Source organism: Micromesistius poutassou, assembly GCF_964030765.1.
Source record: "Micromesistius poutassou genome assembly, chromosome: 7".
In the NCBI taxonomy this organism is placed as follows: Eukaryota; Metazoa; Chordata; class Actinopteri; order Gadiformes; family Gadidae; genus Micromesistius; species Micromesistius poutassou.
In genome coordinates this window covers 13,504,038-13,521,537 of record NC_140277.1, presented here as the reverse complement: position 1 = coordinate 13,521,537, position 17,500 = coordinate 13,504,038, and the positions used below count along the sequence as shown (strand labels likewise).

Genomic DNA, 17,500 nt, shown 5'->3' with positions numbered 1-17,500 from the left:
GACACTAGCCTCAGCTTGTATAACCTTATTGGTTAATATGGATAAGTGTTTTAGGGGAGGGGCTTGCCATACAATCCTGCATCCGGGTATGCATCTGAAAACACAATCGTCATGTTTCTAAGGTTCTTTGATGGTTCTTCGCTGGTACTTTGATGGCAGGTACCTTAAAGTGCTAGTAAGGGATTTAGGCTTAGATTATGGTCACAAAGTCTTTGAAATATTATTTCATATTCAGGTTTTTACTGTGTGTGTGTGTGTGTGTGTCTGCAGCCCAGCTGGAGGCAGCCCTAGGGGTGTTCTACGCCCCACCTGTCCCCCTCCCTGACGCTGTGGTCCTGGAGTACAGGGAGCCAATCAGCTCCTACGCACGGCGGTTCTTCCACCACCTCGTCAGGTATCCTTGTCTTAGTCACCACGACTACAACCCTTCCATCATCCCTGATGCATATTGAGCCCAAAGCAGAGCAATGTCACATCATATTTGCAGCGCCACCAGAAAAATGAAATAGAATCAGTGTGCTTTAATGGAGGCATGCGGGGAGCATATTTCAGTCCCTATAATGGGTGCCGAAATTGTAAAACATTATTTTTGCGTCGGTTATGACATGGCCTGGGTGGGTCTTGGGTTTTGGACCTCATAGCTTCTTCCTCCCAGGATGAAGGGCTGACAGTTGACCTCCTGTAGTAGGGATGTTGTGGTCACGTTTCTGCTCAATTGAACGACTACAAGGTCATGATTTCCACAGCGGGATAAGTAAACCAATGAAATACATTTTAAACTGCTGAAGACCTCACCGATAAAGTCATGTGAGGTGGGAATTGTCCCACAACGCCAACTCATCTAGGTGGTCTCAGCAAAGGCCAGCAGAGTCTGCAGATATGAGTTATGAGTGATGAGTTGAATTGTTACATAAAGAATGCATCCCTTGCACGTTTGGCCTCTACATCCGACTGCATCGCCAGAGCAAACAACAAGACACGCTGCAACCTTCATGCTCTTTACATGTTGTCATGAAAACATTGCAGGTGTTCATTTTTACTTTCATGTCATTCAGAATAGAGAAAAGGCCGGCTCACTATTTGTGTTTAGCCTGTGTCTTCATTCTGAGAGCCTTTTCAAACATCTGTTTGACTGAAATGGACCCTGTTTCTTTCTTCCTTTTTTTTCGTCCTCCCATTCTCTTCCTCTTGTGTCTCCTTCCCTCGTTCACTCACTCCACCAACTGCCTCCTCTCTTCCTCCCCCCTCTCTGTAGCAGAACCAGAGGATTATTCTGGCATCCTCCTCTCCTCTCCTATCGTCCACCTGCATTCTCTCTTCCTCCGTGCACATCAAACGCAGCATCCCCCCCTCCCCTCTGTTTCTCTGCCTGCTTGTTTGATTCATGTTGGCTCAGCCAAGGGGAAGTTTGAGGTGTTTTGTATTGAGAGATACAGCTCGTTCTCCAGCCTGTCTCTCCCCTCCCTCACCCTTTCTTTCTCACTGTTTTCCTCTCTGTCTCTCTCTCTCTGTCTGTCTCTCTCTCTCTCTGTCTGTCTGTCTGTCTCTTTCTCTCTCTCTCTCTCTCTCTCTCTCTCTCTCTCTCTCTCTCTCTCTCTCTCTCTCTCTCTCTCTCTCTCTCTCTCTCGCTCTCTCTTTATATTCCCTTTTTTATCAGTAGGAAGAGTATTTTCAGGTTCTTTGCAATTCTTATTTATTCCAATTTTGCATGATACCATTTCATGTTGGCTCAACATAATCTAAATAAAACACTTGGCTAATTATCAAAAGTCCATATATAAATGTTAAGGTCTGAAACACTGGGACCATCCAGTTGTATTGTAGGACCAACATGGATTCTAAAAGTCAGTATGTGCACATGCGGCGGGTGTTTAGTCTGTCTGGTGTTCAGCGCATTGTGCTGAACTTTGCTCTGCTGTGTGGCTGCAGGTACCAGCGTCTGGAGAAGGCCTTCCTGCTGGCCGTGGACCTCAGGGCCAGAGACCTGTTCATGGTGAGTGAGCAACAGGAAGCCCTGACACACACTGCCATGCTCTGGTGGTCAACTCCTCACCCCGCTCACCTCACCAGGTTATCAGATCACTGGAACACTTCACTATCACCATAATGACACGTCTTTCACTTTGGGTTTATTTGTCGTGTGTGCATCAGAGAACCACGAGTAGATGTCATTAAGGCCAAGAAAATGCTTGAATTCCAGGAATGCAGTACACAGATACAATAGATAAAATACACAGATATAAGACAATGTAGGCTGTATACAGCTCGAGGTGAAATCTTCTGAAGGTACTAATTAAGAGTAAGAGTGAGGAAAAGAGAGGACGATTTTAAAAAGAATTGAGATGATGATAATTGAGATGATAACGCCATAAGACGAGAATGTAATTGACAGGCAATATGGATTCCAGGAACCAATCAGGGAAGAGATTGATTGGTCAGAAATGACCCAACAGCGGTCTAAGATCGAAATGGCCTCATAAGAGTCTACCAATTGGCTATGGCCTTTCTAATAAGCTACTGCTAGTTCATGACATAATCAAACCACGTCTTTTGCTATTGTTTTGATTGAGAGACCCTTAGCGGCACCAGTTACATATCATACCTTCAACAATAAAGATCAGTCCTAAAATAAGAGGAATACATTTTGGAATTATTTGAAGTGTATCCATTTGTTCCCTTTTTTGTTTTTATTTGTGTACTCAATATCCTTGATGTGAGAGTTGTACTTTCTCCTTGTGTTAGTGATGTTGTGACCCAACCTGCATTACTCCCCCGCTCTCATCCTGTCTTACATCTGCCTACACTCCTTACCCCTCTCTGTGTTGATAAGCTCTTCCATTAGACTCTCCCCCCCAGCCCCCCCTTGGTTTTTATATAGGACTTGTTTGCACCACATGTTTCAGCAACACCCATACAATTAACACACACACACACACACACACACACACACATACACACACACACACACACACACACACAGACTCCTAGCCCTGGCTCCAGCTCCCTCCCTGCTAAGTAGGGCTGCTGAGAAGACAAATTGAAAAGGTGGAGTCAAAGCTGCGGACCTTGAAAAAGCAAACAGAGGGAGTCTTGGGGAGAGAGAAAGAGAGAGAGAGAGATGTCTCTCGCTCACTCTCTGTGTCTTTACACCGTCGACCCGTACCATGCTGTCACTCCCCTGCTGGTTTAAGCCAGGGGTCTTGACCTGGCACCAACCAAGCATGCCAACCATGCTATGGGGTAGAGGAGACCACTGATTGGTTAATCACAATCATTGGAAATCTCTGTTTATCAGAGTCCACCGCCCCGACATCAAATGGTACAACAACTGGCTCAAGTAAAAGCAAACTGTGACCTCATGAAGCCTTCATTGTTATCGGCCCTGGTGTCTTTGTGTTGTGTGGTTCATGTGTAAATTGCAATCTTCTCGACCTTTTCGATTTTCAACATCCAATAAGACAATCTGAACAACAGTTTCTCCTGTTTACTGTCTGTGTTGTGATCTGAAAAAAATAGATGCTTCTTAAACTTCAGTGGAGTACACATTCACTACGCTTTTAGTCAGCCAAATTTTTATTTTACTACCAGAAGAGCATTATATAAACAGTGAGCATTAATACGCATATTATTGGTAATAGTCAAAGCCCTATAACTAAGCTGACATTGTGTGTTAGACAGGTTAAGTTTTCTTTACCAAGTTAGAGAAAATTGTATCTAATCATATTAAATAATAGAAAGGCTGTTAGCCTGAGAGTTGTAAAGAGATAGTCTGAAAGAGAAATAAGGAAAAGTGAAAGCTAAATAAAGAAAGGGGAGTGTCTTGAGAGGAAGAATGGCGCTGCGCAGGCTGGCCGCATCGTTTAAAAACTTCACGTCACTCTGAATAAAAAGAGGAAACAGAGCGAAAGAGCAAAGGAAGAAAGGAGGGCCAGCTTGCTGACCTCCAGGAGAAAGCCAGAGAGTAACACTGTTGAAAGGAACACAAAGAAACACCCAAGAGAGCAGACCAGCATCCAAAAGGCGGCCGCACACAGCATTTAGCGGAATATATATATAAATATATATGCAGATTATATTTATACTTTCTTAACCCATCGCAACGTTCAATTGTGAGGTTCGAAAATTGGTCTGGATTTTCAGATTTTTGTTATTTTATACGCAGTGCCTTCAAGGAGTCAGTAACGTTGCACAATGCATTTATAATGAGTCAAATGAACCTTGACCAATAGCAAACCAAAGCCAACGTGACGGGGACCATTTTAGCGTTGTCAGAACATCCTGCTTTGTAACAACGTCTCCTGTCGATGTAACAACCTCATGTCGCTGGTAACACCTTCACTTCCCTGGAGAAAGGAAACTGTCGACGTCTAACCTCCCTGCGCTAATTAGGCTGTGTTTTTGTGCTAGCCTGCTGGTTGGCTGATTGAGACGAGGTCAGGGGTCAACGAGGCCACTTCCCCTCATAGGCCAATAAAATACTGGCTTCGGCTGCATGGCATGCCTGGCTGGGCGAAAACCCACACAAACCCACACACAAATACACTCTCTCCCTCTCTCTGTCTCTCTCTCTCTCTCTCTCTCTCTCTCTCTCTCTCTCTATCTGCCGCGTGCGCGCTTTTGTTGAAGAACAAACCGTTCCAGAAAATTACAGAATGTATAATTTAATTGCATAACATTGTTAGAATTATTAAATGAAATGATGTGTGTGATCACACACTCACACATCTGGTAGAATATCTCAGCAGGAGGTGCTCTCTCTCAGGCCCTCATTGTTTCCCGACTAATAATAGCAGTCCTTTGAGGCTCTCCTCAAAAAGAAACCTTTTGTGGAAAAGCAACACTGTGGTGTTCAGGGGGTCAGGAGGCGAGGGGACGGTCGGGAGGTTGGATGTAGGGGTAGGTGGAGGTTGGATGTAGGGGTAGGTGGAGGTTGGATGTAGGGGTAGGTGGAGGTTGGATGTAGGGGTAGGTGGAGGTTGGATGTAGGGTTAGGTGGAGGTTGGATGTAGGGTTAGATGGAGGTTTGATGTAGGGTTAGATGGAGGTTGATGTAGGAGTAGATGGAGGTTGGTAGGTAGAGGCTGCGGTAGCAGGGGCTGTCTCTAGCTCATTAAACAGCCTCTGATAACAAGACGATGATGTGTTGTTTTTCAGCTTACAACGAAGAGGACATTTTGCAATGTCCCCTACAATGTTCTTTCTACTGCACAGCACCGCTATCTTCCTCTTCCTCCCTCCCTTGCGTTCTCCTCTTCTTCTTTCGTCCTTCGGTGCAGTAGTTCAACCATGGTGCGTGAGAGACCTGATGCGGTCTGCGGTCCCAGGAGGGCCCTTGCTCTGTGCTCATGGTGTCAGGTGTGAGAGCAGCCCTGCTCCGTTGGGTGAGGGTTAGGGTTAGGGTTAGGATTAGGGTTAGGGTTAGGTCTGCGGTCCCAGGAGGGCCCTTGCTCTGTGCTCATGGTGTCAGGTGTGAGAGCGGCCCTGCGCCGTTGGGCTCCTCCAGCTCCGAGTAATTCAAGTGTTGTTTAAATGTAAGGAGCTCGATGCTATAGCCGCTCCTCAAATAGTTTCACTGTTCAACTGGCCTGTGGTTTACATGATAATAGGGCATAGGAGCAAGAGCTGGTTATATGTAAATATATATATATATATGTTGTCGCTACCAGAATAATTATTTTATCTTGATGTACAGCATTTGTGGGTGTTTTATAAACGTGCAAATGCTTTGCATAGTTTGTATAATGTTTGGTATTTATTTTATTTCATTCAGACCATCTAGTCCTCAACATATGACCTAAAGCTGTTTGAAACTTTGAAACCAAAGAAATGTCCCATCCTACTCTGCTCCCTCCCTCCCTATATTTCTCTATATTTCCATCTTGACAGGCAAGATGGATTCCCCGACCCAATCAGGTTATAGGGCCCTGATGGGCCAGATATCAGTCGGGATGGCCCCAAATCTAAATTGGCTCAAACAGAGGCATGCGCAATCAACTCAAAATATATTCCTAAAACTTAATTTTACCCACTAATAGCTCCCAGGTGTATATGGCACTCTCAAATATAAGCTCTTCATTCTCAAGTTGTAATGAAATACCTTAAATTCAAGCATCCAAACCCAAAAGTTAACCAGCGAATTAGAAGGTCTTAGAGCACAGCATATTGTTGTAAAATGGCCATTAATGAGTATTTAAACTGCCAAATTTATCAAACATTAATACACTGTCACAGCTGAACTGTACTCAATATTATCTTGTTTCTGACACTGATAAAACACACAAATGCAAACCCTTACAGCTTCAGCTTGGCTCCTCCGTGTATTGATTACCCTAATCTGTTCTAATTTGAAAGGAAACCAATTATCAGTCAATACTGTCGTCCATTCTGAGATTGCATGTCACAATGCTCTCCCCTCTCCTTTACTTGGAGCACCAGAATGATTTTCATCAAACACTGTTCTACAATAAAGCAAATAATAACTCAGGAGGCAACATCACCGCAGAGGGGAAATATTGACTCAGGAAGAAACATCTGTTTTCCTGTCATACTTGTATTTCAAATGAAATGGTGTTCGAATCTATGTGGATAATACAAAACATTGATACCTTTTACATAAAGGACAATGTTCAGGTGATGCCGGATCCAGATACCAAGTGCAGGCTGTAGTCTTTCCCAACACAAGCAACGAGCAACATTAGTCTAATTCTTACAACGCTACTAAGATACAACAACAAAAAAGGAGTAAGGTAGACATTGGTAATACTCACTGTAAGCTACCTTTTGTATTTCTCTGCTGGTGCAGTTTCAACAAATGCACCTACATGAGTAATTAGAAAATATGCACTTATCTACACGTGATGTAGAGAAACAATAGTAAGAACGTTACATCTGAAATTTAAGATAGTTACAACATAACCGCTTACCACTGTGATACATCCTACTCGTTGCCACAATTGTTCGGCCTGACTTTGTGTTGCGGCTCAAACCTCAAACAGGTGTAGCTCAACTGTAACCATTGTCAACGGCAAAGTTGACAGCTGCTCGGCACTTCTGGGCTTGAGATTTCCGATACACACGCTAAGCGGTTGACAAATCACAACAGATCGGGCCAGCTAACCAATCAGAGCAGACTGGGATTTTCGAGAGGGGGCCTTAAAGAGGCAAGAGCTAAAACTGAGCTTTTCTGACAAAGGGGGAATGAGGGCCTGCAGCAATGCACTGTGAGAGAAATACATTGTATTTTTAACACTAAAGAACTTAAACCTATTCTAGTAGAACCCAAAATTGTTATTATTTACCAGAAGAAATGCATGATATGACCCCTTAAAGATTGTCCACACTAGCTCTAGATCCACAGTTACTACGTCCCCCTTCTCCTCCTCTTTTCTCCTCATTCTTCACCCACTGGCTGACATTTCACAATAAAAAAAAAACTCTCTTGATGCTCTGTTTGTCAATTTACCCTCTATTGAGGCCATTTTGTCATAGGTAATTTTCACAAATGTCCCATAGTTGTGCTTCACAGAGGGCTGGTGCCACACTGTAATTATTCAATCTGCCTTCATTCAGCCTTTTCAATGTCTCAAACACCTCTCTTTTTCCTCTTTTACCTCCCTCTCATTCCCATAATTGTGTCCCCTTCTTTCCTTATTTCTTTCTCTCTGTAGTCCTTTCTTTCTGTATCAAAAGCATGGATACAATGTATTATTGGGACTGGGTGAAGCCGTGACCACGGGGGGGCTGGCCTGAGACAGATGGGGGTTAGTGGCTGCTACTCACCACACTGGGGCCCTGTGATGTCAGTGAGGCGGAAGGGTTTTCTTAACGCACCCTAGCCTTTGATTGGTCTTTCACCCCCTGCGTTTAGCCATAAGAAACCCCTGTGCTCCTTTTCAGGTCAGCAGCGCCATGGTCTGTGTTCTCGCTGTTTGATCATTTGGGGAAAAAATAAAATGTCCACCTGAATCAGTCACTCCACAATAACTTTTCCACTTGAAAGTGTTAAAGTGTTTAAAGGTTATTCTTATCTCCTCTCCCTTTTACCCCAGATGTCACACACTGGTCTCCAGTGATCTAACTTGTAATGCAAGGAGAGGGGGAGAAGAGAAGTGAGATAAACATTAAGTTTACTTAATGTTAAGTTTACTTACTACTTTCAACTAATATGGATGATACAGATACTTTATATGTATCTATTGTGTATTAAACAGTACATTTCTAATTAGTACCTCATTTCCCTGCCGGCCGTTCAGAATACCACTGAAGCACGTGGCTCCTTCTTACTGGGACAGAGTTTGACTTGAATGGCAGCTGCTGAGTTTGAGCAGAATAGCTGCCGGTCTCCGGAAAGGTGACCCCCCCACCCCCACCCCCCCCCCCCCCCCCCCCTCGCACTACTACTTTTGAAATGTGTCTGATAACAGCCCACCACCCCCCCCTCTCCATGCCCCTCCCCCCTCCTCTCCCTAGTTCAAACCCAGGGTGGGCACATGGGGGTGGGAAAGACGAGGGGGGCACGGAGCTTTTCTTTTTTTTTTTTCCTTATTTGGATCCGACCGGTCCGCTTTTCTGATGTGAGGGCTTCAAATGTCTCCTGTTTTTATCTGTTTCTGCCTTCTTCTGTCAAACAAGCCCGACCGTACCCCAACCCCCCCTCCCCCCCCCCGTCCCCCCCCCGTCCCCCACCCGTCCACCCGTCCCCCCGTCCCCCCGTCCCCCCCACCCTAAAAGAAGAAAAAAAGATGGAAAAGAAATATTGTCACAGGAGCCTAGATTCGTTTTAGATTAACATTGACGTTCCTTTCCTTTATTCCACGCCTTCAAAGGACCTCCATTATGTGGCCGTTGATAAGGGCGAGATGGTGCTGGCGGACGTGGCCAGGAGGAAGGCCCGTGAGGCCGAGTTACCCGCCATCGCCGCCGCCGCCGGTAAGGACGTCTCCGTTTGGACTCTCTTCTTCTTCCATTACATTATCTCTCCCCTTATCTTCCTGACACCAATATTTTTGACTTTGCGAAAAACATCTTCTTTTCCCCCCACTCTTTTTACCCTTGCCTTGAATTGATAGCACCAATAATTCCAAGAGTCCCTGGTAAAGCCCGGGTATTGTGCGTGAGACAGAATGAGCATGACGTGTGCACCGTCGCGTGTGGCAGCTCAGAGGAGGCTTTTTGTTTTTGGAGCTTGGGTTCTGGGAGAGCCATGTTGATTATGTTCTGCCTCTCTTGGACCTCTGGGCTTGGCGGGTCCCCATGTCCACACGTCCTCCCCGGGTTCTCTTGGGATGGACAGACTGGAATGGGAAGCCGATGTCCATCATCTGTACGCCGCTGCCAGGTCCTTATCAGGGCCGACATGGGGACCTAACAGACGTGTAAAGTAGTGTTTTTAACTTCCATACAATAGCTTGAAAAACATCACAATTCGATAACATTTTCAATACCTGAGGGAAGAATGTGTACAATATAAAATTTGTATTAAAAGAAGATGTAACATGATAAGGAGGTAGGACAGCAGAATGACTGAACATAGTAGTTACAACCTATTTACATTAATGAAAACAATATTCTCCTTGAGATAGGGCCGACTCGGAGAGGGGAGAGAGCGACATGGCACAGCTGGTACCGGTGTATCCATACTGCATTTAAACCATCTCAAACATTCAGTATCTTTTTGAGAACACTTATATATAAAGTCATCCACTGAGACTCGTGTCACACGGTGTTCAGCCTGGTGTCGTGCTAGGGCTTAAATACGACCATCCATCACTGGCCAGCCCTAGGTGGGGTTCAGTCTAATGGGGTCAGCTGGGTTAGTCACAAGTTGACTGTCTAATTGAGCTCTTAGGGTTGAGTGGCATCAGAGGTCATGAGAGCGCTGTGATGAGCCACGAGGCGGTGACCACAGCAACCTGAGGAGAACACTCTCCAGAGAGGATCATCTCAAAACACTGTCTCAAATTCTGACAAATTATATTTTGGTCTGATAGTCATGTGATCTCCTACATTCTGCGCATATGTGCACATATGTAAATGCCGCCGAAAATGCTCTTATGCACAGAAAACCGATGATTTTACATATATCCGGGCGTAGTGTGGACATTGTTCTTGGTAATGTCTAGTAGAGCCTGATAACGGTTTGCCGATTTTATTAGCCTATCACATATCGGTATTGTGGTATATGTTGGCCGATATGCACTGATATCAAACCTTTTGAAATGGTGTTTATCTATAAATGTATTAACCTCTTTGTAAATCCTCTACTGTAGCGGTTGAATCTCTAAATGCTTTAACTGAGCACATCCACGTAAACACTCCCAACACCAACAGATTTTGATCTGTGTGAAGGTTAGTAGCTCCTCCCCATACGCTTTATTACAGTTCCTTAGCTCATGATTTCAATGTGATGTTGCTGTGGCCCTAAGCATTACTGGAAGGTGAGCAGCAAATATATAAATATATATATAGATAATATAATATGTATATATATATATATGTATATCGAATAATGGCCTATAGATCTATATTTTGAATATCAGCCGATATATCGATATCTACATCTTTTTTTCTCCCTAATATTGGTATCGGCCCCTAAAGTGCAGTCTGGGTCGGGCTCTAATGAGGGGCATGTAGGAGTGCACAGATGTATGCAGGAAGACAGCTCACTGTGCGACTGACACCCACTGACAGCTCCCTGTGGAGGGCCCTCTGATTGAGGGGCACCGGGGCCCCCAGGGGCAGGCCTCTTGCCACCACTCACTGCTGCGTCTGTGTGGAGCGGCAAAACACACAAACAAGTGGTTCCGATACTTGAAGTCACAGCACTTGTTCTTTACGCCATACCTTCTTTTGGACGTGTGCTACATTTCCTTGTGTGTCTCTCTGAATTGTTGATAACCCAGTTTCCCTGGGCCTAAGGGCCTATTGAAAAGTGGCTGTTTGCCGGCATTGTATGGGTTAACCCTTCCTATATTGGGATGGCCACAGTGTAAATGCTGGTGTCATCACAATGGTCAACCATAATGACTCAACATGATTCAGAATAATAATAATAATAATAATAATAATAATAATAATAATAATAATAATTTCCGCTCCATCAAAGTTAACCTTACATTATCTATTTGAGGTTGACATGATGTGTTTATATTTTTATTCTGTGATCTGATAAGGCTTTATTGATGAGTGAGTAAGCAGTAGCTGAGACCGCAGTATGTCTTTTTTTTTTATGGGGTTCTTGTTCCTTATGATGGTTGATCAGAATCCCTCATGCATTTGCTCTCCACACCAAACATCACTTTGTAAGCACAATTCAATGTTGCGTTTGAGCAACAGGTTTGCCCTTGCTAGAAGCAGAATGACGGATGGTACATTCTGTGCTTGGCAGAAGCCCAGCCTGTAAAACACTCATACAGTAAACACCCTGTGTGTTTACTGTAAAGTTCACAAATTACGCTTGTACACATACAAAAAAAACGGATGTGAACTAATACAAATGTTTGAAATATTTATAAAATATATATATATATAAATATAATATCTTAATATTATCAGGAAGATATTATTATATATATCTTCTTTTTTTTTGCGAAAGCCCTTGTCATAACCTGAACCTCTCCTGCCCTCTGACACACACTCAGGAGGGCACATACCAGAGGGGATCAGACCTACACACACACCATACACTTATGAACACACACACATACACACACACACACACACACACACACACACACACACACACACACACACACACTCACACAAATATTTGTATGCTAACACAGACAAACGCAAACACACGCACACACACGCATACGTACACGTACAATCGCACACACGTTTGCACTTGCACACACACACACACACACACACACACACACACACACACACACATACCAGTGTGCTTCAATACCGCTGAGCGCACACAAACTCACCGCTCAGATGCTTCAAAGGCCAGCGGCCGAACGAAATACATTAGCATTTCTGATGGACGGAGACGGAGTACATGTCTGATGAGTCCTTCAAAGAGACTTAAAACTCTGCACGCGTGTCTGAGACCACAGAGATACTTACACTCCCAATATAAGGTCAACACCTCAGGCATTGTTGGTTCTATGCGTGTGTTTTTAGCATTTCTTTTGTATCCTTGGGGCCTGTTTGCTTGTAGTCGCCGGGTGTTCCTTGGAATTGTTATTATGATTATGAAGAGAGAAAAAAATCATTTCCATTCATAATGCAATGCAAAGAACAAGCCACTAGCAGATGCTTGTTCCTCCCTCATAAGCCTCTTAATTATGTCCTGGATGCCCTCCTACCCCGGAGCACGCTGTATCCTTGGACCGCACGCTCCTCAGAGACCCTCGCAGGAGAGGAGACGAGAGGACCCACCCAGTGAGATAATATACAGGGGCAAGACGAGGAAAGGTAGGCGAAAGTAAAATAAAAGGGAAAATGGAAGAAATGAAGCTGAGAGAGAAGTTAGGGAGGTATAGAGGGAGGGAGGGAGAGAGGGGGTGCTTGTATTGACGCGAGGCGACGCGACCTCGCTAGCACATAAGGAGATGCTAATGGATCAATGGGCCAATTAGAGGAGAGTTAGGGCCCTGAGATCTCCAGCAGAGCCCGCCAGGCCGCTAGAGTACCTGCAAGGGTACTACTGGCAAGGATCCAGTGTGCGTGCGTGCGTGCGCGCGTGTGTGTGTGTGGTGTGTGTGTGTGTGTGTGTGAGAGAAGTGTGTGTGTGTGTGTGTGTGTGTGTGTGTGTGTGTGTGTGTGTGTGTGTGTGTGTGTGTGTGTGTGTGTGTGTGTGTGTGTGTGTGTGTGAGAAGTGTGTGTGTGTGTGAGAAGTGTGTGTGTGTGTGTGTGTGTGTGTGTGTGAGCGTTTATGTAGCAGCATCGCCCAAGTTACCTTTCTTCAGAGGCCCCGCCCGTTCTGTCCCTCTTCTTGTACAAATGGTAACCGTCGCTCTTGTAGTTTGCAGGCAAATAAATGACGCACCATCAACATACAGTGCAACGAAGGTAAACATATGCACATGCGTGCATATTCTCTCCCGCACTAAAGTCATTATTACCCTGGTTTTATTATTTACTGTCCAGAAACTAGTGAGTAAAAGGTCCTCCGAAATGTGAAAGCTGATATTGTGATCCAGGGCTGATGTCTTTGAACAGTGTCTTTGTTCCCATTGCCTGCTCTGTGGGTTATTCTAACCAATCGGAGGGTTCCCATCGCCGAAGGGGACAGCCTCACAGTAGCTTCTACCACATACACTCACGCACACTTGAAGACGTATTCCATATCATTTATAAACGATGCACGACTAGGGCTGTTGAGATGGGCTGCTGGCCAGAGCAGGATGCTCTCTCACTGGCTGAACACAAACTCCAAAATACACACGGTCTCCAACCTGGTGAGACCCGTGGAGGTTGATCAGGGTTTCGACCTCCACCCCAGCACCATGGCCTTATACCATGGCACTGTGTACCGGAACATTAGGTTCTTCAAACAATGATACTACCCCCCGCAGTCTTATGGCAGGGTAGTTTAGTGGCTATAGGGTGTACCAAGGTTCTGGGTTTGACCCCCATTGTCCGCCACCCCTAGCAATCCAGACCCACATCTAGAAAGCTGTAGGGTCTGGCAACGAGTAATGAAAATGGCCCAACTCGAGGGGCGGCACCAAGCATGCATTTGAAAATATCACTGCACGCAATTGGATAACACTACGAGCAATCAGAAGAATACAAGGGGGTGACGTCTCCAGACCAGCTGAGCTAACCAGTAGATAAGACTCTTGCCGTATCTGGTCGGTAAAACAGCAACGCTTTTGGCCCGCCTATATCAGATACACCAATGTGATTGGTTAATGTTCTGGGTTTGGGCGATCGGGGAGTGAGTATATTTCTCGTTAGGGTTAGAGTGACTCGCTGAGCAAATTCAAATTGTGCTCTCGTGAGAACTCTGGATTTCCATGGTACGCCACCGCTACCTGCTGAGGCAATGTTTTCCTAAACTAAAGTAATCAACAACAATAGAGGTACAATACAATATAACTGCAAACATCCAATATTATGCATATAATGTTATGTAAATATATGTATTTGAAGAAAACCAAGACAATTAGGATTTTTTGGATGGTCTTAGAATCCGAGCAAAGAGATGAGGTGTTTACATGGGATAGGACTGTCACGGATCACAGTCTCTTCCTGTGCCCATAGAGCGGTAGGATATATATACAGACGGAAATACACAGACCCACATATACGCACATAGAAATGCACTCACAATAAGTTCATTTTGGCATTGCAGCAATCTCTTTGGTACCGGCGCCAAATCCTGATTCTCTGTGTGTCGATACGGGTGTGTGGGAGGTGGGCGGGCGAAATGGCTGTGACAGAAAGCCTCTGTCTCTCCATCTGTCTTTTTTTTTTTGGTTTGCTATGACACCCTCCCCCCCCCTAACCTTACACACACACACACACACACACACACTTCCAGCTCCTGATATGGCTTCAGGGTCTTTTCAACGGAAGAAGAGACGAGCGCTTTATCTCAAGATGCACTTCTCCACCTCCTCTCCTCCTTCTATCCCTCCCTCTCTATGTTACTCTCTATTACCCTCCCTCCCTCTCTATGTTACTCTCTCTATTACCCTCCCTCCCTCTCTATGTTACTCTCTCTATTACCCTCCTCTCTATGTTACCCTCTCTATTACCCTCCTCTCTATGTTACTCTCTCTATTACCCTCCCTCCCTCTCTATGTTACTCTCTCTATGACCCTCCTCTCTATGTTACCCTCTCTATTACCCTCCTCTCTATGTTACTCTCTCTATTACCCTCCTCTCTATGTTACTCTCTCTATTACCCTCCTCTCTATGTTACTCTCTCTATTACCCTCCTCTCTATGTTACTCTCTGTCACCCTCCTCTGTTACTCTCTATTACCCTCCCTCCCTCTCTCTGTTACACTCTATTACCCCCCCCCCTCTATGTTACTCTCTCTATTACTAACCAACCCCCTCCCTCTCTCTCTCTCTCTCTCTCTCTCTCTCTCTCTCTCTCTCTCTAAATATTTGGTCTGTCACACCTCATTTTGTGTGTGTTTGATCTCTTGCAGAAGCGTCTTCAGGAGGTAGGAGTCGGGTGTGTACCTTGTCCCTCAGTGACAGACACACAGACCGACTCATCAGCAGACAGACTGAGAGGGACAAGGAAGAAACCGACCCTGCTCCTCTGCACCGTCCCACAGCACGGTGCGTGTGTGTGTGTGTGTGTGTGTGTGTGTGTGTGCGTGCGCGCGTGTGCGTGCCTTACAATGCAATGTTGACAACAGCATGACAGAGCTGTAGTGGTCTGGAGATATTTGCGGCTGTCTGTTTGGGTCTGTAAGCATATGCCTGACATTTGTAATGTCAATACAGGACCCAAACACGGACACACACAACCCCTCCATATCAGCCTGGAGTGGAGCTGCTCCAGACTGATCATATAACGTAAATAGTGTGACAAAAGAGAAAGAAATATGTATCTCTCTGGCTGTAACACACACACACACACACACACACACACTCAGGAACACACCAACATTGGCCCTAATGTGTGAGTTATTGTGGATAAAGAACAGGGAGGCCCCCTCCTCATAGCCCAAATAAAATAAGACTTATAAGAGCGTATTAATGTAGGATTTGTGTGCATTAGATCAAACGGCCCATTGGCTCTCTGCGTCCTCCCAGGCTCTTCCAGCGGCGTGTGAGTGTAACGGCAGACCCTGCCCAAACCTCCCCCATAAGCTCCCTCCATCTCGCCTAAATCCCTCTCTATCAGACCAACACTGCAGGGCCAGAGAGAAAGAGAGATAGACAGCAAGCAAGACGCTCTCACTTAAGCTGTACTCCTAAAACAATATATCTGAATAGAAAGAGAGGGGAACAGAGATGGGAACAGAGGAGAGAGCGTCCACGGCCAGCCGTCCGGCCGACAGCAGCTCTGACGGGCTATCACCCGTAGATAATGACAATGCACAAGAAAGGAAGGCAGACAATAATAAAGAAACGAGAAAAAAGCAGAAGAAGTGATTTTGATTTGCCTCATCCTTTGGAGAGTTGGGTGCTCCCCGCGCTCTCCGCCACTCCACTTGGTAATCTGGTCTCCGATGAAGTTTCATTGTTTCTTATGTGGAGCCAGCAACAGCTTAGCCGACAGAGAGCTTGGCATTATAACACCAAGCCCTCCTCCCCCTCCTCCCCCTCCTCCCCCTCCTCCCAGGGCTTGCAAAGAGAGAAGGGGGGAGAAAGAGAAAGACTGAAGAATCAAGATGAGCACAATGGCGGATTTGGAGGACTCCTCTCAGATGTGGTGTTCCCAAATCCATCTCTGTGTTTTATTGTTGCTGAGTGGGGCGAGGGGGTGGGGGGGGGGGAATAGATCAACCTTGCCTGTTATGCAAATATGACTAGTTACCTTCAAAGGGGGTTTCAGTGCATTCAATTGATATACATTCTCATGTTCCCAATGGAGATGGAGCTGTAGAGATGTGGCCAATCAATCGTTTTATTTGTTTTATCATAGTTTGACTTCCATTTTCCTAGTTAAGCAATTTAATGCTCTTGCTTCTTTGTTGGAAGAAATGTGTCAAAGGTAGGGTAGACAATGTGGAGGAATCAATCAGAACGAGATAGATTAGGACAGTATTCAACAGGAAACGTCCCTGCCTTCAGGCCTCCCTCCGAAGCCACTCCCCCAAAACACGTTAGCTCACTAGCTTTAGCAATAGCTCTGCGTAGCCTGGTGGAAGACTCTGCTCATCTGCAACGAGTGCTCAGGCAGAGTGTGAGTAGGCAGCTAGGTAGGTAAGAAGAGAGACAGGGAAGCCATCCCATGATTTCATTCGGGCTGAATGATGTGATTGGACGGCCTTATCACAGGTCTGCAACGACAACAAGAATGACCTGTTTTGTTTTTGGGTCAGAGCGTTTGATTTATCGATTGCTGTTGCGAAGTTAAGAAACTGTCAACAAACATGACAATGCTTCCTAAATAAATTCCCTACCCTACATTGTCCCTAAAATAGATTGAAATGCCCTCACAGATTGTGGAACTGCCTTCTGATGCTTAAAGCAGTAAAAGTACTTGTTGGAAGAAGGTTAAAGTTAGAGTTGTATTTATTTAGGGAGTACATGTGTACAGTCATACAGCAGCTCATCAGTGTGTAGTGATTAGACACAGAATGCTCTTCAGCTGACAGGGAGATGAGATGTATATTTATGTTTTGTCAAATTGTTTAAACAAATGCAAAACCGTACACTATGATTGGTCCACAGGGTTGCTCGAGAAAACAATCACATGAGACTTTGTGAAGAGGATGTACTCACCATTCGGGGATGGAGACAAGAAGGTGTGTGTGTGTGTGTGTGTGTGTGTGTGTGTGTGTGTGTGTGTGTGTGTGTGTGTGTGTGTGTGTGTGTAAACATACATGCATTGCTGCGTTAGAGTGCCTTTATAA

General features: G+C 45.2%; 1 protein-coding gene across 1 annotated transcript in view; it reads left to right on the top strand.

Annotated features, from left to right (window-relative positions):
• Positions 1-17,500, top strand: part of wdpcp (WD repeat containing planar cell polarity effector) — a gene marked incomplete at both ends in the record, with an annotated part of 41,453 nt that overhangs the window by 22,848 nt on the left and 1,105 nt on the right. Inside the window, 5 exons of the mRNA XM_084470599.1 lie at positions 271-394; positions 1,930-1,993; positions 8,826-8,928; positions 15,116-15,251; positions 17,319-17,392. Coding sequence (XP_084326725.1) covers positions 271-394; positions 1,930-1,993; positions 8,826-8,928; positions 15,116-15,251; positions 17,319-17,392 — 501 coding nt within the window. The remainder of the gene's footprint in view (positions 1-270; positions 395-1,929; positions 1,994-8,825; positions 8,929-15,115; positions 15,252-17,318; positions 17,393-17,500) is intronic.